The sequence below is a fragment of the Hippoglossus hippoglossus genome, chromosome 1 (assembly GCF_009819705.1).
Source record: "Hippoglossus hippoglossus isolate fHipHip1 chromosome 1, fHipHip1.pri, whole genome shotgun sequence".
In the NCBI taxonomy this organism is placed as follows: Eukaryota; Metazoa; Chordata; class Actinopteri; order Pleuronectiformes; family Pleuronectidae; genus Hippoglossus; species Hippoglossus hippoglossus.
In genome coordinates this window covers 14,901,035-14,927,054 of record NC_047151.1, presented here as the reverse complement: position 1 = coordinate 14,927,054, position 26,020 = coordinate 14,901,035, and the positions used below count along the sequence as shown (strand labels likewise).

Below are 26,020 nucleotides of genomic sequence, written 5' to 3'. Positions count from 1 at the left end.
AATGAGAACAAAGATAATTAGCGCTAATCACTTCACAAATCTAAGTTTTCCTCTGCACCTCGACACGCAAACAGTGTTTTTAATTGACTAAAACAGAGATTTTCAAAAGATGGAGGGTTTGGGAAACAATGATTTGCTTTGTGTAATGAGAAACAACAACAATAATGTTACACTTAATGATTTTAATTAGTTTATAGCTATATTTAGCATTACTGGCCTTCACAGGCATCTGTCTCAACCAGTATGACTTGGATCACAGTTTTCTTCTTTGATATTTGACGAATCATTGATGTAGACTTTATCGCCACCTACTGGCCTGGCATGCTTCTTAGAGCGTCTGTAGTCGCTTTTGTGTTCTCGACTGAAGGGAGAATTTTTCTTTATTAAAAAAAGCAGAGTTGATTGGAAGTCCAATTGGAAATCAAACAATCCACAGGTCAAATAGTCAAATTATTACATAATCTGTTCATCGTAAATTGCAGCTCAGTTTAAATACTCACGTCATTATTCAACTTTGACCTGCTGCGGTAGTTTTATGCAATGAGGGATTATTAGCAACCTCTCAGATGTGTTTCCTTTCAGTTTTATCTCCAGGTGAAGTGGTTCAATCAATGTTGCTAAATGTTGTTTTTCCACTTTGCAGCAGTTACTTTGATGAGCGCAATACTATCTTAACTAAAGCTCTGGATTGTAATTAAACACATTTATACTTTAGGGTTTTTCTCTATTATTAAACAGGTTCTTTGAGCAGTTGGTGCATCATGTCTTACTCCCAAGAGACTGTGTCAGAAACAGGGGAGAAATAAAAGCGTAGTTTTAATGATCTGTATCGAAGTGTTGTTGTTTGTGTTACTTCTGTTGTTGTAATGAGTGGAGACGCTTTGCGACAGTTTGGGGGCAGTGTTAGGGACCAGCACTGTGCTTATGTGTATTTTTCCATGAGTGTGGGCACATTCAGGGTTATGTGTGTGAGGGGGACTAATGGCCCAGTGCCAGCCGAGGGCCCGCGGGGGGATAATTGCTCGTCAAAGCTGATGCGGTAGTCATTACCGCAGATTTAACCTCTGACCCTTCGGCAGCGGGCTGATCGTAACGTCGGAGCCGATGACTGCCTGGGTGCGGCGAGACACGAGAGTGGAGTGTTGGTCGTCTTGTGTGTGTGTGTTTGTGTGTTTGGGTTTTAGTAGCTCTATTTGTTTGCCCGTGGGTCACCTTTATGTTATTCTCTCAACATTGATGTGTCAACATGCGACCGGGTCACCTACAAAATACACTGATATGTGCTTATTTTCTTTTGCCGTACATGTTTTAGAGGAATTTTAATTGATAGAGCCTGACTGATTTACCGATTGATAAAAATCAGCTGATATGAGCCTTTCACAGACATACAGACAGGTTTTATACAAGTTTGCCGATATGCACCAACATAGAAACTTTTATTTTACAGAATAGAAAATGCTGAAAAGATGTGCATTTATAATTTACATTTTACCCAAAAAATTTACTTTCTTAATTCAAGTTGTTTGGTTGTATTTGTGTTTTCTTTTAAATTATAGTTAATTATAATAAAGTTTATGATTAAACTGTAAAATATCAACCCTCAATTATATTTCTCTATCGTTAGGGTTTGATAACAGCATTTTAGGAATCATTGTCAGGTGTCAGCATAACACATCACTAACTGATGCCTGGATTATGTTTACTGTCAATTTGTTTTTTATTCATATCAAAGCGTTTGTCTATTAAACAGCCAACAGATACGGAGAAACATGACTGTTTTGAGGTTGTGTTTCCGGTGAATGCTGAAAATTTGTCTCTTCAGCTGCTAAATATTCTGATATGTTCACTAGCGAGTTTCTAACCTTGTCACTCTGCTGTTTGGTGCTTAGCAGGAAGTGTACAGTGGGTTCATCTTGATCTTTTTGCTGAGAGCAGCTGCCTCTTGCAACTGGAAATAATCAATGAGAGCGGTGAGAGGGAAACAGTGCAGTTAAGTTGTTGGTGGGAAAATTAAGCAATGAGCTAAAAGATGCTGAAATGCTCCATAAACATGATAATTAGTCCCACCAAGCATTTGTCTATGTTTGTTAATAGGATTATGCAAAAACTACTGGACACATTACCATGAAACAGAGAAGGAACCCATTCAATTTTGATGTGGTTCTAGATCAGGGGGCAGATCTTTGCAAGATATCAACGTTTTTGTTGATTTCGCAGAGAATATTTCATGGATTTTTATGCATTTCTTGCAGATCCAAATAATGGATCTAGTGAATATAAATATGGTTCCATCAGGGGGCTGTTGGGCCTTGGTGGAAGTATTTACTCTACTGAGTATCCTTCTAGTTATCTGGGGCTTTGTTTCTTCTTCATCATGTTTTCAAGTCAGTTTTTTCTATTTTCCCACAATTGTTCCTAACCCTAAAGGTCTTGGAGTTGCCACAACATAAAACCATTAGTTGTGCTTAAATCACCAGTAATGCTCCCTCTCTCTTCTTTCCCTCTTTCTCCTTCCCTGTTTTGTTGTGGAGGCGTTTTTTGTGACCACATGGATGCAAAACCACCTGCATCCTGCAGAACAAACAACACAAAACCACTGATTTGCTTTTGCACCTTGTGACAGATTCAGCCCGACACCATGAGAGATACATTCTCTCTCTGCTCTTCTCACTCACAGCTTTCTCCTCGGCTCTGGTGTCCATCAACAGAGGCCCACACAATAGCAGCATGCACCACTGACCTCGATGCATCATACTCCGTCTGACTGACAGCACGCGCACCTCACCACTACTCCTCTGTCACACACAGATTGAGCCTGTATGATGGATTACACAGTGGATTATGATGGATTATAAATCCAGCATTCATACATAAGAACACAAACAGCTCTATCAACAAACTCTGACTCACACCATTCGTTTTCACTGCAGGGTGAGAATTTTTTTTTTTTGGTTTCTACTCATTTATGGTCAGAGCTGATTCCAGCTGATGCTCAACGTCATTATTTAATTTATTTCACACAAGTTGTGTGTTTCTCGTTGTGTACACCTTCTTTTGCATGTGACTCTAAATGTGTTGCTATGGAAACGTTCACACACACCCCCCTCTCCCATGACTCTTCATCTTCCCTCCCTCCTCTTGGTCAATTCATTATGAAAAGAGAGAATTTGTTCTTGATTAACCCCATTCGATCAGAAAGAGTCTGAATATTTTAAAGGAAAGTGCCTCGTTTTTAAGTAAAGCTTCCGCTTTCTGTTTAAAATTCATTTATGCACGAGCGCGTGACGGGAGAAATCCAAACATCAACCATCTGCCTGAAAACAGCGGAGGAGGTGGAAAACTGACAGTGTGTTTGTGTTTGACCACGAAACGAGACAGCTTTAGATTTATGATTCAAAGATGGCAACGTGCAGCATACTAACTTTTTTCTGTCGCACACACATGCACGCACACACACAGCCTCTGAACGAGATTGGGGGATGAGTCCAGGCTGCATGGTCATAACCGTGACAGAGTGATTTAATGTCACATTTATGCACACACACACACGCAGACACACACGCGCACACACACTTTTTCTGCCCTCCACCAGCAGCACATTCCCACCTCTTATCTCCTTTCCTTTTTTTCAAGCGTGTTAGTCTTAAGCACTTACAGCCACCTCTAGCTGCCGTCCTGTAACCTTCACTGACTGCTAATTATGTGACCACGATTTCAGGGCAGGACAAGAAACATGAACGGGCCTGACAGGTTAACATGAACTCCTTCTTTAATATGCTGCCACATCTTTCTGCTCAGTGAAAGAATGAAGCGAGGGATATAAACCCTAAGAGAGTTCAAATGTTGTAGTTTTGTAATGACAGGTAACTTAGAGTAAAGAAATGAAAGGTTAAAAGTATGACGGATTTTCATATTCAGTATGTAGCATTTGTAATGTTGTCATAATGTGAGTATACAAGTATAATACAGAATAGAGTGCATACCTCCTCCAAGGCCCTATAGTCCCCTTAAATTCAATCTAGCTGCATCAATTTCCACACACTCAGATATCTCACCTATATTTGACTGGCTCTATCTTGACCCATACCTACTTTCCACCAAGATTCATGCAAATCTGTTTGGTTGTTTTTGTGTAATCAAGCAGACAGGGATGAAAACATAGATTTCCACTATTATTTGCAGTGATTTCTTGGAAAATGTGTTTTTCAGACCATGTTTTGGCTGCTTAAGTTATATTCCCACCAAGTCTGGAGAAACTCTGTTAGACGATCCACGGATGAAAGTTGCGTCCACTGTCTCTGCTCCTCAACGTCACAAGCATCAGAACTCTTTATCTGACCTTTACTGGTGATAAATATGTGACTGGTTTCTGGAGAGTAGAAGAAAGAGCTGCACTCCTATTCAACCTTTTTTTTTACACTAATGCTTTTGCAAGATGCCCTTTAGAAGTATTCATTTAAGATAACAATGTTATAAAGCAGGGGGCGACGAGAGTCTCCGGGCTTCATGGGAAGATTAGATTGCTTTGCCCCGCTGTGTTTTTATTCTGTTACAGTCTTTAATAGTTTTGCTGACTCTCTAACCCTCGAATCTGGAGTTAGAGGGTAAGAATTAGTTTTCTTGACTTCACACGCTTCAATAATTCATCATTCAGAGACTTAATTTAGAAGAAGGAGCAAGCAGAATGAGATTAGAGCAGGATGTGAGGAGAAAGTGAAGAAATGAAGGTGAATCAGAGGGAGAGTGATTTAAAAGATGTTGAGGAGATTTATCGAGACTGAGGGTAATCGTCGAGTGAAATTCAGAGAAACAAGGTAGATGAAATCAAATCCCTGTCTTTGTAATATGTGGTGTGCAACATTAGACACTTTATACTTGCCAGTGAATCACCGCCATTTGACAATTTGCCGGCTGAGTAGAGCTGTGGTAGATGCAATGAATCATAAATCAAAAGCTCATAACATGTTGTGAAGAGATGCTTGACTAGCATGTGCTCGAGTGATTCAGCTTTTGATTAAGAAAGAGCAGGGACGGAAATGTGGATTTGAGAGAGCACAGGTTCAAGGAGGGAGAGAAATAGAAGATGATTTCAGGCAGATTCAAGAGCATATATAGTATAAGAGAAGAGTGTGACACGTGAAAGATATCAGAGGAACATGCCGTATGCACGCAAGTCTCTTTACTTTTTCGTCATGTTCTTTTTTTCATCCCTCCCCCCATCTCTGTTCACCATCTTCTAAGAGTGGTAGTGAAGGATGGCGTTCAGCCACTTCCAGCCCTCAGTCCAAACCTAATGCATTTCCTTTAAATATTTCAATACGCTCCTCCTCTGTTCTGCAAGGTTGAGAGAAGCTCTCGCTCAGCTGGCGCCCACAGAGGCGCACTGCCACCAGTGAAATCCCTGCCAAGGGTTTGATGTCTCCGAGTGTTAGAAACAACTGGCGAAGACTCACATCAAAAAAACGAGGAAGAGATGAGGCAGAATGTGGGAGGACTGCGAGATGGGGACATAGATTATAGATCAAGGTGTTATTTGAGATGCATCAGATAACCGATGTGTGTTGCGTGACTTCGCGCTTTTATTTTCATGTGCGTGTGTGATCCAATTCTTTTGACTGCACTTCCTGCACAGATGTGGAACAGCGTGCCGGCTGATGCAACGGGGGGGCAAACTTGTTTTGTCTTGTCAGATGTGACTCTGCAAAATCTGCTCTGACAGGCACTCGAGTGAAGTCCCCCGACGACGCAAAAGGCCTGCGAGCGAAAGCCCATCCACACATGAAAATAACACCTGAAAAATCCACTTCCCACTTTACTTTCGCTGTTACGCAAGACAACAACCCTCATGCATCTGTGTGTGTGTGCTGTCCAGGTATCACTCATGTTGCAGGGACCTAAATCTGTTTACCCGGTCACACTTTGGGGACTTGTCTTCCTTATGGGGACAAAAAGCAAGTACCTATAACACAAATCATTTCAATTTAAAATGAAGACATGTTTTAAGGGAAGGTTAAGGTTTAGGTTAGGTTTATATCAAGGTTAAGGTTATGTTTAGGCTTAGGGTTAGGCAAGTACTAACTATGGTTAAGGTTAGTAGTAAATCTCCAGGAAATTAATGTAAGTTAATGTAACGTCCTCTAAAGTCACAGAGACACAACTATGTGTGTGTCTGTGTAGTCTGTGTGTGTGTGTGTGTGTGTGTGTGTGTGTGTGTGTGTGTGTGTGTGTGTGTGTGTGTGTGTGTGTGTGTGTGTGTGTGTGTGTGTGTGTGTGTGTGTGTGTGTGTGTGTGTGTGTGTGTGTGCGTGTGTTCCTTCAAGCTGCCCATTGACACATCAAGTGGTGGCAGCATGGACAGCGAGTGAAGCATTTATGGTTCAATAATTCCACATCCTCATTACGGTGTGTACCTGTCCTGTCCTCCCTTCTCCTTTTCCTCCTCTCCATCTCTCTCTCTCTCCATCTCTCCGTCCTGCTGTTAAATTTCATGGCAGCTACCGGCGTGGGGCTGGACTTGGAGGAAATTAAAAATCTTTGTTGCTTTGTCGCTCTCCCCCCTGTGAGTGGGAAGATGTCAATAAAATCTTACATCACAGCCTGACACACGAGCAAGCACATGCTGTACTCACCATACAAAAGCATACACACACTCGCAGCCACGTGTGCATTATTGTATTTCAGGCTTTACATTTACTCAGGGTGACAAGTGTGCTCAAGGCCAAACACGGACACAGTATATTCATTAACCTGGAGGTGATCGGGGGGGGGGGGGGGGGGGGGGGGGTCTAAGGTATAATTAAGACAAATATTGACGTGCTCCTTCTTTGTTCTCCCGTGTGTTTTTGTAGTTGCAGAGCCAATAACCGGAAAAGCCTCATCCTCACCAGTACGTCCCCCACCCTGCCACGGCCGCACTCGCCGCTGCCTGGACACATCGGTCAGTATATCAAAGAGTTAACGCATCACACAATAACACACCAAGCAGTATTATAGGGACCTTCTATATGCTTACTTAAAGCCCCTACAAGGAGTTTTTTAATGGTTATGAAATGGTCTTATTTTCATAATCCTGCCTCTTTATGACCTACAGCAGCAAATCAGACAATCAGGGAGAAAATTGGGAGACTTTTTCTATAAACCATCCTCAATGTCTGTGTTTTCGGGGATGGATTACCCGCGAGGTCAGAGCAACGATTTATGGAAGTCAGGCTGGAAAATCCTATGTTTAGGCAGAGGGAGAGGAAACAGAAGCAGGAGGAGCGAGCCAGGCTACGTGCTATGCTAAAAGGCTAAAGGCTAAGCTAAAAAAATCACCCGTACAGACAAGATTTCTCGTACAGACAAGATTTCTCGTGCCTGTATAAATGTATTAAATACTCAGTGGTGAGTATGTTAAAGAGTTATAATATTGTTAGAAGATTGTCTTTACCGACAAAAGGATTAATATTTTATGTATCTGAATATGTTGAGTGTTTTGATCTTTGAACCACCCCCCCCCCCCCCCATGGGGTGCTGTCTGGACCGAGCTTTTTACGACAGGTGACAGTGGAAACACAACAGCTTTCAGAAAATAAAATCTAGGTCAAAGTAGATTGAACTGTCGTCTATTCAGGAAATCTTGTATTTTTAATTGTTGAAAATACTCGACAAGAAAACATTGAGCCTTAAAGAGCAAACTGAATCCAGCTAATTATCTCCTACGATGATTCTCATTCTCACCTTGCATGTTAGTACAATGTCACTTCGCTGCAGCAAGGTGAGAATTCAAACCATTAATGCAGTGATTCCCACAGTTCCTCAGTGGGTATTAGGGCCAAAAGAAAATAAATTACTCAGGGATAAGGTCATAATATTATGAGAATTAAGTTGTAATTGAGATGTAAGTCTTAATATTACCAGAATTAAGGTTAAAAAAAAAAGCAGCAAGGGGAATCAGTGCTGTCTGGAGTTCCTCTCCGTCTGGATCCAATTTCTTTAATCAATCTCATTGTTTCCTGAGAAACTACAAAACCCCTTTAATTATCACACAGATGTAACGATGACCTCACAGTCGACCGCTACCGAACATTTCCTCCTCCAAAAAAAGAGGCAATTTCCTCCAAGTCTGTGATTCCTTCTTCGTAATAGACTCATTTTCTCGAACGATCTTTTCAAAGTCCTCAGATACTTATGATAATGTGGTGCTGATGTGACAACACATAAATTATTTTGTTATTTGTGAAACATATACTAAAGTATAACTTAACAAGATGCTCCACATTCCTCATTTTAATGCTGTGAGCGGCTGATCTTCTGGTTCCCTCTCTAAAAAAACATGTAGCCATACACAACTTTATTCTTGTAATATTATGACCTTATTCTCGAATTCTCTACTGAATTTGTATTCCCTCACAATGGCCCCAATACTCTGTTGTACCATGACACTCTGTAGTGCCACTAGATCTGTAGTCCAATATTTTATTTATTTAGTTGTTTATTTATTTTAAATTATAATTTTCGGTCCTCGATTTTAACGATCCAAGCACACAGAGTACAAGCATTACTGTGTGAAATACTGCACCAGTGACTCCTGACTTTTGTTGGTCAAAAGACACAAGATAACAACACGGTGCACCCGACCACACCTAATTTTCAGACAGACGTGTCCATGGGCGCTCAGGTGGCCACAGGTTTATTTACAATGCAAACAATGTGTTCACTGGACAGGAAAATGGCAACTGCTTTGGTCTGAAACGAGCAAACACACTTGTGTGCCGATGTGAGATATGGCCCTTAACAGTCAATGTCAATATTAAGTTATGTTTCCCTCGATTATAAAATTATGCAACACCTGTTCTATCTGTGTCAGACACGTCAAAATGGAAAAATACAAGCAACAGACATCAGAATCCCTGACTATGTTTTCATCTTTATCCTGGTTTTGATCATTTTTTAGAATGTCGTGTTTCCATGGAACAGGAAAAACCTGGTTATTCATGTCCATGTTTACATTATTCAGTATCCAGGGTTTTGCAGGAGTGTTTGGATTCTCACCAATCTGTTCTGTACCAATCCAAGAAAAATCTTTCTAGCATATCTAGGGTTCTCAAAACTGGGTCCTATCCAAATATTTGTATTTGTATTTTATACCTGGCAGCATATAACCTGAATGGCTAAAAACAGGATAGTAGTGTACGTTTAATCACACACATTATACTAAAAACGTATAAATGCAGTTATAACACAGCTGATGATATGAGATTTTACAGTTGCCGTAGTAAAGCAAGCATATGAGTGTTCAAGGTGCACAGCCGTAAGAAATACTGACCATCATAGAAAGCAATGGGAAGATTTCTGAGTGCACAAAGAGCTCTAAGGAAAACAGATTCATCTGAGGCCTCAGCACAGTCTAAGACAAGCGAGCCTGTGGTGCTACAAAACAAACAAATCACCACGACAGGAACAGGATTCTCAGCTGGTGTTAAGTTGCTCTTTAACTCCATCCATCCATTATCTCTACCGCTTATTAGATCATAGGGGGAGCATCATTGCACTTTAACTTAATCTTTAATCATTTAACACTGTAGGACAGGATCTAGGACAAGATTATTATTTTAAGTAGGAGTCATGATGAATATACAGAGTTTTTAATTACAAATTAAAACAGTTATTTGTCTTTTAATGCCTGAAAGAACTAAACTTACATTTTGGCGCACGGCTGAAACTATTTCCTTCAAAGCGTGTTCAGTGTGTAATCACCTAAAAGCCGAAATGAAATAATCCACACTGTATGTTCTCTGTTTTGCCGACAGGAAGCAGTCCGTTGGACAGCCCGCGCAACTTCTCTCCAAGCGGACCCGCCCACTTTTCCTTCGCCTCTTCTCGAAGGTTGACATCCCTCCTTCATTCACACGACAAGTCACACATGCAACGTTATGAGAACAGCGCTAAGTAGATTAGGCTTATTTTTACACGTACACACACCGGCACAGTTGAACTCTTCAGGGAACACAACAGCCTGCAGTCTCTCACACACACACACACACACACACACACACACACACACGCACACACACACACACACACACACACACACACACACACACACAGACACACACACACACGCACACACACACACACACACACACACACACACACACACACACACACACACACACACACACACACACGCACCGTGAAGCTGCATGCCGCTGCTCTATCTTTGTCATGTAGGCTGCTCCCGCCATGTGTGTGTGTGTGTGACAGAGGCGTGACAGCAGAGTGACATGATGGAAGCGAGGTGCCAGGATTTGGCCCAGACGCGTGTCCCTCATCGCTCACTCAGAGGAAGTGTCAAACCTGGGGACATCTGGAGAAAGGCCTGAGGAAGAAAATGATCAAATGTGTTGTAGGATAAATTGAAAGGAGAGGAAGGTGGTGAAATGGCTGTAGTTAAACTGACAAGTTGCTTGGAAGAAAGAAAAACATGCAAGCAACGATACTAAACTATGGTGGAGTTGTTCCAACGTATGTTCTCCTTTCTTTTCCTGCACTTCTCCTCTCAGGGCTGATGGTCGTAGATGGTCCTTGGCGTCTCTGCCCTCGTCAGGATATGGAACCAATACGCCCAGTTCAACGGTGAGTTTAAGGGGAAGTTGATAAAGATAAAGAAGTTACACTTTAATATTTCTTTACCACACTGTGTGAAACGCATTGGAATAATTGTTTATTTTCTTAGAATATTGTATAAAATCAATTTGATATACTCACTGCAAGCTAACGTCAGGCCAGTGATTGCCGTGGCACTAAAAACAACAACCCACTGTGACTAAATGACTGTGACTGATCGCTGATCCACTGAGTTTAACTGTAATGAATGTGGATCAGTCATGTCCCATAACCAGTCCAGTACTTTATTGAATTTTCCTGAGTGTATTTCTTTCCTCATAAAACATTTGCAAAGCTGATTTTTTATTTTTTATTTGAGCAGAAACAGTGTGAAACCATTGACCTTGATGTTTATCCTGATGCATCATAGATCTGGATGATCGGTCTGTGGCTTGAATTGGCAGCTGCAGCTCCATTGCTTTGTAATTGTGTGTTAATGGGTGAATGAGAGGCAAATTGTAAAACGCTTTGTCTCACTTAGGTTGTACAGAGCTGTATAAGTACAGTTCATTCTCCATTCACAGCCAAGAAAAGCCTCTCACATCCACACTGGCTGTAGCTTACGTGGTAGAGTGGGTTGGCCACTCAGTGCGAGGTGGATGGTTCGATTCCTGTGCTTGTAACTTGTAACTTGTACTACTTGATGTGTGTACATACTCTCGTGGTGAATACTTGGTGTGTTGGTCAGTGTTTTCAATATGCTGCGTACTCCTCTACTTTCTTTTCACATGCTATTGTACTGTACTATGCGGACCATCCACCACTATAATTTAAGTAACACATACTTGGCCAATATAGCCGATTCTGATCTTCTGTATTTGGAACATCGTGGGATGAAAACATTTCCCAATGTCATGTCACGCATTAAGAGCCTGCATCAGAAGAGCTTTGTGTTCTCTCTCTTTTTAAGATGTGACCAACAGTACAGCCGCGACTTTCCTGCACCCATCGTGTATTGTTACTGCAGCAGCCACTGCACCTTATCCTCTCCCTACTGTAGCATAGAGCTGACTAAGTGTGTCCTTGTAACACAAACCGTGTGGCGATCAAACGCCACACCACGGTCTAGCAGCAGCAGTGCCTAAGAAGTCCCCTGAGTTGAAATGTGAAACTTCTGGTGATAATTAAAATGTTTTTATGGACAAACTCCTTCAAGATTCAAGATTCAAGTTTCCGTCAAGAAGTGAAAAGTCATTTCTTATTTTCTTCCTAGTTTCATCAGAGAAAAAAAAAAGACAATAAAGTGAGGGATCTGCTTATTCATCTTTTCCTAATTTGGCTCCATAAGTCAAGAGCTCGACACACAAAACTGTGTGTGATTGTTCTTCCATCGCTAATTTGACGAGGTGGGCTATGTATACTTTTCATGAATATGGATTTCACCCAAAGAATTTATTTGCATCTATTTTCATGCATAAAATCAGCGTGTGCTCTGCTGCATGTAAATTCATGTTCTGAGGTTGAATCTCCTACTTTTGTTACGCTTGAAATGATTACACGCTACACTAGCAGCTAAACGCCATGCATACACAAGCACACACACCCGCACACACCTCTGTGTTCTGTGACTGACTTCTGAGGCTGTTTAACATGCATCACATGTAAACCATACCTAAAAATGGTGCAACTATTCCGTTGCTAAGATATGATCGCTGGTGTTGACTTGACTTTTCTGGGAGAAAAAAGTGGGTCAGTGATAATTGAAATGAAATGTAACCATTTCAACCAGTATTTCTGCATTGCAGTCGCAAACCAGAGTTCCAGGAACTATTTCTCCATCCATCACTCTTGAAGAAGTAGAGATTGATGGTAAAGAAGGGCAACAGAGACAAATAAACACAAGTGTAGGTGGAAGTGAAACGTGTTAAGAAGCAAACAGAGACAACAATCATGTTCACTTTTGTCTGGGAGAAAGATGTTTGCAGCGTGGGAGACGACTCAAAGGGGAAGGAACCCCGCCAAGGTCCATTTGGTAAATAGTCCATTTGAGAAATGGACCTTAATGTGTGTGACGCTCAGATGGAGGCAAGGTGTTGCCTCATAATCCACTCCCTGTACATTTCAGTCTCCAACCTGAACACAATCCCTTCCTGTGCATATCTGCTGCTTTTCACACACCATTTCTTTCATTGACTGTCTCCCAGCAGTACACACAGTACTGTAGGCAACTGATTGATCTCTTTTTACTGTTGCACGAGGTTGACGATGGTTTCTCAGTTTCCACCACATTCCTCTCCACCTCTTCCCTGCTCCGTCCCGTCAGGTCTCAGCGCTCTATCAGTTCTAACATGGGCCATTACTCGCTTGATCAGTTACGGCAGGACCCTTGCATACTGAGCAGAGCAGATTAAAGCAGAAGATGTGTGTATGTGCCTGTGCGTGTAGGTTTTTGTGTATGAAGAGGTGGATATGAGCTTAATGTATGCAGAAAAGCTGCAGGAGTAGTTAGAGATGTAAGACATGGTCAAATATGGAGGAAGTTAGAAGGTTGAAATGTTTCAGATCCCAAGTTCCCTGCATCCGAGTTCACAGTTCCAGTTTCCCTTTATTGTTGATCTAATAGGTATTTGGATGCTGCAGTGGTTTGGCCTGGTTTTGACTGAGACAAATATAACTCAGCTGTTATATTATTTATTATTTACATCATTTATTTCAATTCAGCATCTAATTCAAATCATTTGATCTACCTTAACTGCAGATACGATTAACAAGTGTGCAACTTTACACAGAAAGTGTTTCTTTTCACAGTCAGGAAGAGGAGATGTAACAAACACGTACAAAAATGTGATTACTCATTAATGTGACTCTGACAATCCTTGTGCAATATGAAAGAAACCATATTATAATATGCTATAGCCTATAAGGTTTATATAAATCGCCAAAGAAGTTAAGGCCCCAAATGATTCTACAAATAATGAGACACTGTCATCATAGCCTTTATGAATTTACAAACAGAAATTCAGAATTTAATTATTCATAAATCAGCTATAACAAACGCTCTGTACATTTCAAGCACTTTCTTGTCATAGCTTTGACCACAGGGCTGACGGGAGAGGGCGGAATGTATCGGTTGCAGATTTTCAGTGCAGCCTGCTCTTGCTTTAGCTTTTGCAGGATTACCAACCCTAGGTCTAAGAAATTGTGGATTCTTCAAAACAGTTTGTTTTAAGGGAAAGCAGCAGAGTCTCATCTCATATTCCCTTTCTTTAAAAATGTGCTTCCTCACTTCCTCTTTCCTCGCCTCTTCAGTGGGCGTGACCAAGATGCAAGTGAAGATAATCTTCATGCAGTTAAGTGAAGTGAGACGCACACTGTGCAAGACCGGAGCAAGGCCTACGTCAAACATTTTTCATCTGTGACAGCCATTTTATCCAATGGCATCTTCCTCCATCTCTGAGCTCTCTCTGTCTGCAGGGAATGTATTAATTGATTCTGGAGACTGGACTTGCTGCATCCTGCAGCTTGCATGTGGCTAAGACCTGAATGGAGTTTCTAATGGATTTTTATAGCAGAAATCGTTGTGTGGCCAAAGCCAACCGAGGCATCCCACTGGGAGATGTGTTCATTAAGCCTCCGATTGATCCAGGCTGTTTTTTTTCTCCTTCCTGTGCTGAAGAAAAGTCTTTTTTTTCAAGACGGAATAGTGCTGCAGTTAGCCCCCAAGGAAGCCGACACTTAAGGCGGCAGTAAACTTTTACTTTACTTTACTTTTACTTCTCTCCCTGCAGTCTTCTTCCTTTGTCATCTCAGTACAGATTATTCTGTTTTTACCCTCCCACACTACCTCCTTCTGGATGTTTTCCTTGTTTCTGCACCTCCCTTTCCCTTCTTCTTTCAACTTAGCTGCTTCTTTGTTTTAGTTGTTTCCACCCACTCACCTCAAAGTACATCTCTTCTCTTCTCTTCTCTTCTCTTCTCTTCTCTTCTCTTCTCTTCTCTTCTCTTCTCTTCTCTCTTCTGCTCTCCTCTCCTCTTCCTCTCCACTTTCCCTCCACATCAATGAAGGTGTTTTCATTTGTTGTTTCAGATTTCCTCTTCGTCATCCATTTTTCAGCTTTTGATGATGCAGCTGCAACGGAGACTTTTGAAAAAAGAATCCACCAAAGATCAGTCCTTTTTTTTTTTTAACCTTGTCTCTTTCCCGTGTCTCTCTCCAGTCATCCAGCTCGTCCCAGGAGCGTCTGCACCAGCTGCCCTTCCAGCCGACCATGGACGAGTTGCACTTCCTGTCCAAGCACTTTGGCAGCACAGAGAGCATCACGGACGACGACGGGGGGCGCCGCTCGCCTCACGTCCGCCCTCGCTCTCGGAGTCTCAGGTGAGACTATGACAGATTATTGGGAAAAAATTGTTATAGCAAATGAAGATTATGTCCTGTCTTCAGTGATAAGGAACCGACTTACGACTGATCCCTGAGATGAGGAAAGGAAGTGATATTTGTAAAGTTTCAAAGTGATTGGTTTTAATTATTTTATGAAATTAGTTTGCAAGGAGAAAAATATTAAATACCACTCACCTTATCCTTAAATTGTTAATATATACTACTGTGTAGATAAGTCTATTGAAATAATCACAAATTCTAAATATTCGACCTTGAGGTACATGTACTTTACTTGAGTACATGTTTTCAGTGTTAGGATATTTTCCACTGTTGTTGTATCAGTGTCAGTCCAACCCTCCAGTGCTTTGAGCCTCGCCAGAGTAAAGCAGTTTCTTCATTAGCAGGAGTCTCTGGTGTACACGTTGTTCAACCACACCTATTATTATCATCGCCGGGCCTCTGCATTCAGCACCCACACCTAACTACCTACAACAAGTCACTGCTCACTACTATTCAGTTTGTGTATTGAGCTCCTCGTCCCGATTGCTGTTCCAACTCTAATATTGATCACAGTGAACATGAAATGTTTCCATTTATTGATAAATGAATTCTACGATTTAATAAGGATAGACTGAAAAGAAATGAACTAGAATAGCACTCAGTAGAGTGCATACCTCTGCCAAGGTCATGGATGTAATGTGATGTTAAATGTATCTCCTCTGCTGTGATGCATGCAAACTGATGTGTTTGGGAGAGTTTGTGACTGTGAAATTCATCATATAGGATGAGTTGCTGTAAAATATATTGAAGTACTTGTGCTATTTTCTTGTCTCAAATCAATTTATTTTTCCTTATGCCTGTGCATGTGTCTGTATAAGCACATGTGACTTATGTATTCATGCTTATGATGGAGGAGTGTGGCATGATATGCAGAAAAGACAAGAGTCCATTAGAGAAACAAAGTACTTTAAATTTCTGATCGCTCCATTAGCATAATGTACACAGACGATGGACATGATGGGAAGCAGTGAAATAATCCTCCACTCAGGTGACAAATACAGAATCTCATCTCTTTCGTCTCACCAGCCGCCCCCCCTCCCCTACCCTCACTGTTTTACTGTTTTTCTCCTTTGATTTTCTCAGTCAGCACCGTAGATTACTCTCCTGCTCTCTGTGTTTGTCTCTCTGCAGCCCGGGGCGCTCTCCTTCCTGCTATGACAATGAAATAATGATGATGAACCATGTCTACAAGGAGCGCTTCCCCAAGGTCAGCCGCACACAAACAAATACACCGTGTGTAAACTCTGCATTCACACGCTCCTCAAATATGCACACGAACACTACGCAAACAGTGACCCGCTTTTTAGCTACACTGAACTTCCTTTATATTCCAGCCGTTATCTAGTGAAAGATTTAATTGCAGATCTTTACAGTGAAAACCAGATCATGTGTTTGAAGCTGAACGCCTGTAATCAGGATGGTGTGGGGCTACTGAGTGAGGAGAATACACCGCCTCAGCCCAGGTCAGCCCTCTTTCTCGTCGTACAATGTACCTTGACCTTCATAGAGCTGAATTTCACTGGTATGGCCAGGAAAATGGGACAGGTCCCAGGACTGAACCCCGGAGGACACATTGCAGTGGTAAACAATTGATTTCACGGCCCTCTGATCTCCTGGAAATGTTCTTCGTGAATCGTGGGATCACTGAAAGGCCTTGAAAATATTTGAAGCCCCACATTATATGTTCTCATGTCTGTTCAACTGTACATTTGGCAGGCTGTTAGAATATAAAGCATAGATGTATGATGTATATGTCATCAACTAGAAGGATGTTGAAGGCCGTGACTTTCCTTTGTGTGATGTATTATTTGTCAAGAGCTTCACATATGCATTCACATTATAGATTTCAGGGAGGATGACCTCTTGCACTGAGCCGTTATCTCCTGTGAATGAGGTTTATCGTTCTCCTCTGACCTTCAACATAAAGAGAGCTTTCAGTCAGAGTGCTGCCCCTGATATGTTGTTTATTGCACTATACATGTTAAGCTGTTGACAATGAGGCATGTTAAAACTCCTGGAGGTCGGCCATGTTTGAGATCCTAGTTCGGACTTGTCTGTCCCGGATTTTAAGCACAAACTAAATTAGATCATATCTTGCTCAAACTGGAACTTACGCTCTTAAACGTGTCATTCTATTCTGAGATATTGGACCTGACTTAATGTTTGACATGTTTAATGTTTGAGTCAAATACTTCTATGTCCAAGTGTAGGTTGGAAACTAGAATATCACTTGCTAGAGCACATACCTCCACCAAAGTCCAACAGGTTCTTTCCTGACCAATACCACATCATCCCATCAAGTTTTGTGGTAGTCCATCTATTCGTTTTTGCGTCACCCTGCTAACAAACAAAGAAACACAGATGAAAACATAACCACCTTGGCGGAGGTAACAACAGATACAGGTGTTTTAATCTAATTTATAAGCTGCTGATGTGTTAGCTTAAGTAATTTATCATCAAATTCAGACCTTTTCTAATTATCCTCCAAATTAGCAGAGCACCATTGATTATCTTTGACAGGTGATTACATTACTCTCCCTACACCCGCCTGACAACGTGACAATAATTGACTGTTTAACCACTTTCTTTTCTTCAATCAGGCCACGGCTCAGATGGAGGAGAGGCTGGCAGAGTTCATTCACAGCTACTCCCCAGAGAGCGTCCTGCCACTGGCCGACGGGGTCCTCAGCTTTATCCACCACCAGATAGCTGAGCTGTCCAGAGACTGCCTGACTAAATCACGCGAGGGCCTCATCACCAGTGTCTACTTCTGTGAACTGCAGGAGAACCTGGAGAAGCTTATGGATGACGTGAGTAGCGGAGGTGGAGCGGAGTGATGAGTGAAGTCTATTGCTTTTGTTCAACACTACATCGCACAAACTGACCCCTGTCTGTGTCTCTGTGTCTGTCCACATCAGGCTTATGAGCGCTCGGAGAGTTCGGAGCTCACCTTCGTCATTGAGCTGGTCAAGAAGCTCTTCATCATCATATCTCGTCCCGCCCGGCTCCTCGAGTGTTTGGTGAGTTTGACACCGCTGTCTAAAAGCATAGCCTGTGTTTGGTGAAAAAAAAAAAGGCTTTGAAATTGCTCAGATTCTCAATACACACTGATATGGATTTGACAAATGTGCTTTAATTGAATGTAGAGACAAGATGTTTTATTTTCCTTTTTATATTCTGAATATGTTCTCCTTCATCTGCTGGGAGAGACTCTTGTCTTCACAGGGAGATGGAGCGTCTACTCATTAATGCTGAAATGGCATTTAAGTAGTTGAAGTAGGGCAGGCTGTTTACTGTGCTTTCAGTCTGTAGTGATGAAACACAGGTTTTTTTTGCATGCAGTTTTTTTTGCATTGCTAATTATATCACAGCAAGAAAGCTGTGTTGGCACCCTTCAAAACGCTTATTTAATCATTTACACTAAATTTGTTTTACTCGTCCTTGCTTTTATGGTAAAAATCCTCTAGTTTAGGAATAAGAACATAAGAGAGACTGACTGCACTCACTTACGGAACAAACTCCCAAAATGTAACACCTACCTGCACACATTAAAAATGCCTAGAATCTCAGTCTGAGATCTTGACAACCAAATACAAGCCCTTCCCAGTACTTATCTACCCTGTGCTGACAAGTCTTAACCTGTAGCTGCAGAAAAGAAAGAATCAACAAATAAAAATGAAATGAATTGAAATTGTTTACATTATAACATTATCATGATATGTCCCCTGAAGTATTTTAGACGTGAAAAATAAGTAGAGAATACAATACATTAGTAACAGAGAATAACTCTTATGTTCCTAGCACACAGGATGATGTACACATACTGTAAACACACATTTCAGTCTTGTTGCTGAATGTACAGCTTCTCAGGTAGACGCAGCCCACGTAGGTGACGACAGCAGGACGTACAGATGTCAAAATTCTTCAGTGTGCTTACTGCGATGTGCCATGCCATCTTATTTTATCCTATGTCAAAGAGAATGTCTGCAACTGAACTGAGTGTAAACAAAGTGCAGTACAACCTGATAACATCATCTGACGTGTTTAGCGTGTGAAGCCAGAAGGTGTGCTGAAAACACAGAGCTGGAAACTCTACTCCCTCACCTCCTCCTTTCGGCACTTGTATATTTGCATATTCACCCTAATCGTCTGCATTCACAAATCTCGTGCACTTGCTTCCAGTAAATGTAGTGTCACCTTCAGTAACACGAGCTGTGGATGTCTGTATGCTCTGTATTATGGAGTGTAGAGGTCATGGTTTGGGTTTTTCGGAGCAGCTCAGTATCATCAGAAATGCTGCACATCTCTGCTGCAGCATTTCACTGCCCTGGGATGTTTTATTTACAACTTAATTCAAAACTTTGACAATATTCTTTCAACCTCCGTGTTCATCATGCCTCTCAGCAGCACATCAAATTGTCCGGAGCCGTGTCCTTAGCATGTTCCTGCATACAGAACATAACTCAACACAACTTACTTAGTAATAACGAGTTTATACACCGGAGGCCTAGCCATCATGGCTATCAGCTCACTGATTGATGGCCTCCCATGTTCATCATTGGCGTGGTCCCTCCTCCCAGCACCGGTGGCTCATCTTTCTGTTGCCAAGGCAACCGTCAGAAGAGGTTGATGGGGTCAGGCAGGATGTTGAGGGGACTTTAGATCCTTGCAGCCCTTTGGTTAGAGAGGAGAAGACACACAGCTAAAATATTGTCCAGGCCTGTAGAGTTCATTTAGCATTCAAGTCAGTGGTGTGGTCTGATATAGTGAAAATGTCACAGTCAGTCTGTGTTTAGCTGCTCGAATATTATCCCGGAGCAGAGCGAGCTATCAGAGAGGCAGGTTAATGCCTCCATCTCCATACTCTGGTCTGGTGTAGGAGAGCAGATATGAGGGAGTGGGGGAGGAAAGAAATGATCATGGCTGCCCCGGGGTCTGCTTTCTAATCAAAATGTTATTCCACCGACAGGAATGAAACTGAATCCCACAGGACAGCCACAAAAGATTTTTTCATCGGGGAAAAAAAGGATGTTTTCAAGAAAGCAATTTAAAGTTGGGAGCTGTATTAACACTGATTATGTTCGTCTGACAGCTCCATAGAGGTGTTTGGGCATGAATTTCCTGCGGCTTGTAAAGTAAAGTCTAGTTTTGGTGATTGTACCTCAGTTTTGGAATTGCTGTGATGCGTTTACGTGGTGCAACACAATATTATAACATCACTTCATCAGCAGTCATCCTTTGTAAGCTGTTATCACATCCCTTTGTTTCTGCTAACCAGTGAGATAACGCCGGTGGTTCGATACCTGGCTGTAGGCCGGGGGGGAAAAACTGATCAATATGGGGATATACTGTGATACGTTCTCTGTTCATATGTGATCAGCACACTGAGCCAGAGGTTGTGTTTCTTCCTATTCTGCAGAAAGTTCACCTCTTCAACTCTTAACTGTTCTGCACTCAGTTCAGTGCCACCATAAACACATACTGTATACGCACATACATATATTTTAGACAGCTGACTTGCAATTTCTCACATACTTCACGATACCATCATATTTACAGAACAAATAATCATGCAGCACATCATAATTATAATGGTCTTAAAGGGATTGTTCACCCAGAAATGAAAATTCACTCATTATCTACTCACCACTAGGCCAATGGAGGGGTGGGTGAAGTGTTTGAGTCCACAAAACACTTTAGGAGTCTCAGGGGTAGACAGTGTTAGAGCAGAATCCAATACCATTGAAGTAACTGGTGACCAACTCTTCAGACGTAATAATACAACTGAAAAAACACAAGATATCATAACACCTCCATACTGCTCGGCGGGTGTCATCCAAGTGTCCGGAAGCCCTGACATTCATTTTCGATTTTTTTCGATTCTGCTCTAACACTGTTAGTATCTTAAGGCCGTCATACAGAAACAAACAACCATTAACATTCACACTACAGGCAATTTACAGTCAATAGGACTCAAAGTAAACCCACACAATCACACGTAGAACATGAAAACTCCACAGAGAAAGAAACTGGGACTCGAACTCTCAACTTTCGGGGTGACAGTGCTAACCACTGCAACACCGTGCCACATATTTAGTTATTTATTTATGTAGGAAGGTAAAATCTCTTTGTTGAGGGAGACCTGGCCAAGGTAGCACACTGTTTCAAGGTTACTGAATTCATAGAAAATAAAGCATATCAGAGAAACAATGTCCAGTTTAGGAATAACATGTGCTCTCTTCAGTTGCACAGTATTTTATGAAAGCTTCCAAAATCGCCCTTGGGAGACACAATCATTGAGCTGCAGATTCTGTAGTTCTGGAGGTTATTTCATGATGACTGGGCAAAGTAGGAGAAAGCTGCTCTGAGTTCTGAGTAAATCCTGGATACCCGGTGGAGAGCAGCCGTCCAGTGGAGTGATAATCACAGCAGCGCTTTGTGAGTGATAAGAGACCACAGAGATATGAAGGGGGAGGCCCCCGTATGGCTTTATAAATAAAAGGAGGCTTCTCCTTAGGCTTATTAAAGATCAGGAAAAAAGGGTCTACTACAGAAAGCTGGTGTACTACAGAGTACTGACAATGTAGTACTGAGGAGGCAGCATGAATTTAAATGATGTCCCCATAGTATAGAACACTTCAGAACGTAGCCTGGGCAAGTGTTTTACTATCTGTGAGATTGAGGAAGGCCTTGTCCTGATAATAAAAACTCTACTATTGCTCAGTTTCTTCACAAGGTTCTTAATCTGCACATGAGGCTTCTGAGTAGACTATCGAATCATCTGCATAGAAATGCCCCTAAGCTTTAAGCAAGCCCCTCCTAATCATATTTATAAAAATAAGACAGGGGCTAGGATTCAACCCTTGACTTGTCCCCATCTGTATGTTTGCACTGGGCTCTATCTGCAGAGTCGTCTGAGCTTTATCATATACAGTTCAGCCTTTTCACCCATATCGACATCAATTCTCCTGAAAATCTGCTTGATATTAAAGGTTTCCTTTAACACTTGAGCAGAAGCTGCTGTTTCAGTTCATCTTCTAGTGTGTTGACAGGAGCTGATTAAGAGTTTTGCTTTTTCAGAGGTGATATGATTCCTGCACTGCTCTTCAAACCAATCTACAGGTGTTTAAAATGTACTGTGAGATATTTTATAATGCTACGTGTGAAATCAGCAGTGACAGTCTTTCACTACATTGTTTCCACCTTTTTACTTTAGCTCCTATTCGTATCCATTTGGATTCCAAATACTACATTTGAATTATTTTGACTGCTGCCAGATCCTCAGTTGTGGCAGTTTAAGCTTTAAGGTACTTATACCTTAGGTATTTATATCGTCGTTTTCTTTGGCATTTCATGTATTTTCTTCTTTCAATAACAGGAGTTCAACCCAGAGGAGTTTTACCATTTGCTTGAGGCAGCGGAGGATCACGCCAAGGAGGGACAGCTGATGAAGGCAGACATCCCTCGGTACATCATCAGCCAATTGGGTCTGACCAGAGACCCACTGGAGGGTAAGAGAGAAAGAAAGAAAAGAAATGTTCCAGGAGGTGATCAGCTGAGCATGAAACCAGCAGGGAAGCAGCTGCCCTGTGTTAACATGTTTTGTCTTGTTTGTGATGGGCTGTAACTATTTCCTCCTGAAGCTGTGTCTTCTTACTATCCAGCCAAGCACTTAGATCTCAGCTTGTCAATTTACTACAGCATGTTGATTAGTAAAATGATGAAAGAGAACCAAGCTCTCTTTCATCTAACTTTTCAGTGAGATGTCAAATACACCTTGTTTTTAACCAATAATGTCAAACTATTGCTTTTAGCCCGAGATTTCAAGGTGGGAGCCACAGTTTCTCAGGGGGGTGCGGAAGAGCTGCATGGGGGCGGTAGGCAAGGAGAGGGAGTGTGATGTGAAAGTGACAGATACCTGCCAGTGCTCAACAACAAGGGGAAGGCACTTCAGGAGCAGAGTTATCTGTGCCAGAGAGGAGCTCCCTTATATGTGTACTTTCATCTTATATACTGTATATGGTGAACCAGTATATGCATACCTCATTCCGCACTGAGGGAAGTCCACCATGGACTGAAACGTTTGCACTTTTACACTCCTTGCACCTTTGCCAGTTTTTTACTCTCAGTACAGCCGTGCATGTGAAATGTAGACATTTGAAATCCAGACTACACTCTGAATCTCTTTTTGTTCTTTGTCCTTTCAGCTATTGATCAGTTTTACAGGATGTTCAGGACTAGGATATTTATTGAGATGTAGAGTCTGGATCATTTGCTGGCTGCTGGTGCATCGTTCATTAATCTTCAGGGCTGATGCTCTCGCTCCCATTCTAATCCATCAAGAGCTCTTCATTAGCTGATGGGCTAAATGACCCAGAAAACAATAAACCTCTGTGGTTTTTATTTTTGAATTCAAGAGAAATATTGGCCTGTTGAGTCTCTCTCATATTATCTCCACTAACAATGTGCCACTTGATAGCTCGATCTTGCACCTTCTTTTGCACCTACATTGTGATGCATTGACGCAAATTCACACCCACGCAGCTGCATGCATGTTTGTACTTCATACTCTCATTTCTTTTCTTGTTTCCCATGGAAACAGTTTCCATTATGACATAATGTTTGATTTTCAGCCCAGTGACTTTACATTGAGTAAATGTCTCCAGAGCAGCTAATTATTATTCAGTTATTTCCCTAATCGGGAGTGTATACAGTATATTCTAGCAGCTGTCACTTACAGTACAAGAGGGCAAGAAGACTGGAAATTAGCTGCCAGTGTTACTCAAGGAGGGAGGAGGCGGGAGACAAAGAAAATGAAAAGAAGGAACAAATTATAATTCATATATTTTTCTCTCTGTGATCAGAAGCTTTTGGCCCTTCCGCTGTTTATGAAACTTGAATAGCTCTTTCATTGAGATGTTTGAGCAGCTTCTCACAGCAGTGTGGGAGGCCTGGTGTTATAGCTTTAAAAGTGCCTCCCGTCATGTTGCTGCTGGGTTTGGTTGCTAACTAACATGTTTCTCCCCAGAAATCGTGAGCCTTGACAGCTACGACAGTGAGGGTCCACACACTCCAGAGACTGATGACTCGGCAGAGGTGAAAACCAAATATAATCACAGACAGATATTTAAATTAAGCTGCTTTGATCTGATTTCTAATCTTAAAAATGTTGGTTATATCATCAGGGAAGAGGGAGAGCCTTCAAGCCACCGAGTGAAGAAGATTTTCAGAACATCAAACTGATCAGCAATGGAGCTTATGGGTAAGCAACAGATCTACCTCTTGAATCAAGCTTCAATGTGATTCAGTGCATGTCAATTTCTCAGTTGTCTTCAGGAGCCTGAGTAAGTATATTTCCATTGATCAAAAAACAGCTGCCTTAAAGGTTCAGTGTGTAAGATAATTCTAGTGATGTTTTCACTAGTGTGTTTGATCTTAATTGTACGAATTGTTGTTTTCTTTAACCCAGAATGGGCCCTTTATATTTAATACTTTATATTTACATCGGGAGCGGTTCCTCTCTACGGAGGCCGCCATGTTTTTTACAGTAGCTCAAACTCTACAAACTAAACACATTTTGAGTTTTTATGACAACTGAAGGCTACCACAGGTTCTCTTTCATATTTGGAAGAGGAGGGTGAGGTGGGGGGCATTCTGCTGCAACATGCAACTTCACCACTAGATGTCACTAAATTCTACACACTGAACCTTTAAATGTAAGAAACCATTCATAACATTTACGGCACTCGTAGCAAACTCTACATTATTATATTCTCAGAGGTACTGCATGGAAAAGAGATGAAACATTTATTTTACCACTGTCTCATCCTCCTGTCTTTTGCTCGATGTCCTCCTCTGTCTCACTCTCACTCCAGTGCTGTCTACCTGGTGCGGCACAGGGAGACGCGTCAGCGTTTTGCCATGAAAAAGATCAACAAGCAGAATCTGATTCTGAGGAACCAGATCCAGCAGGCGTTTGTAGAGCGAGACATCCTGACCTTCGCAGAGAACCCGTTTGTCGTCTCCATGTTCTGCTCCTTTGAATCGCGCAGACACCTCTGCATGGTCATGGAATATGTTGAGGGTAAGAGAGTCGGGTTTGGTTTGCAGTAAAGACGGACTCAAACTGATAATGTGTTTAGGATTGTGAGGCCTCTCTGAATCTGTGACTGTTTGTATGTGCCTGAGGAAATGTTGTGTTTTTATCTGTTTTCTATTTTAACAACACTTTTCAGACTTGAACAAGCACTTTGTGGTGTTTGTGTTTTCGTAGGTGGTGACTGTGCCACATTGCTGAAGAACATCGGCGCTCTGCCTGTGGAGCTGGCGAGGATGTACTTCGCTGAGACTGTTTTAGCCCTGGAGTACCTGCACAACTATGGTATCGTCCATAGAGACCTCAAACCTGACAAGTGAGTGTTTTAATGCCCCAATGAATAATATTGTTGTACTAACAATTGATCAAGTGTTAAGTGTGAAAGGGGTTGTTCATATGATGATGAAAATTCTTATTATTCATGATATTATAATTTTGTATTATTATTATTATTATCACCCAACAGAGGTAACTGGGAGACCTGAGTGTTTTAGTGTTGTTCAGCTCACTGTTTTAGTTTTATTGTCAGCAGCTTTACAGTTTTGTTTTAGTTTTACCATGAGATTAGATTGGATTTGATTAGTTTGAGCAACAAAGCTGTGATAAACACACTGTTCACTACAGCATTCAGTGGCTGGAGAACTGTAAACTCACCACATGGCCAGAAAAACAAATCTTTTTGGTTAATGTTGATATTTGTTTACGTCTGCTGTACCTTAAATTAAACCACTGTTTACTAACATGTTCAGCATTTAATAAAAAAGTGCTGCTGCCTACAGTGGCTAAAAAGTAAACCACTATTTTAAATATTTCAGTCTCTAAAGAAATTATAATTTCATAGTCTAAAAAATTAATTTATTGAATCACAGACTAAATTTTAATGAAGAAACCTTGGTT

General features: G+C 41.5%; 1 protein-coding gene across 3 annotated transcripts in view; it reads left to right on the top strand.

Moving 5' to 3' along the window:
• Positions 1-26,020, top strand: part of LOC117759915 (microtubule-associated serine/threonine-protein kinase 1-like) — a 64,532-nt gene that overhangs the window by 22,220 nt on the left and 16,292 nt on the right. For all 3 annotated transcript variants that reach the window (XM_034582444.1, XM_034582435.1, XM_034582453.1), the window contains 12 exons: positions 6,848-6,936; positions 9,791-9,866; positions 10,544-10,616; positions 14,804-14,964; positions 16,159-16,234; positions 17,628-17,837; positions 17,946-18,047; positions 22,406-22,538; positions 24,056-24,123; positions 24,213-24,289; positions 24,903-25,111; positions 25,301-25,439. In XM_034582444.1, coding sequence (XP_034438335.1) covers positions 6,848-6,936; positions 9,791-9,866; positions 10,544-10,616; positions 14,804-14,964; positions 16,159-16,234; positions 17,628-17,837; positions 17,946-18,047; positions 22,406-22,538; positions 24,056-24,123; positions 24,213-24,289; positions 24,903-25,111; positions 25,301-25,439 — 1,413 coding nt within the window. The remainder of the gene's footprint in view (positions 1-6,847; positions 6,937-9,790; positions 9,867-10,543; positions 10,617-14,803; positions 14,965-16,158; positions 16,235-17,627; positions 17,838-17,945; positions 18,048-22,405; positions 22,539-24,055; positions 24,124-24,212; positions 24,290-24,902; positions 25,112-25,300; positions 25,440-26,020) is intronic.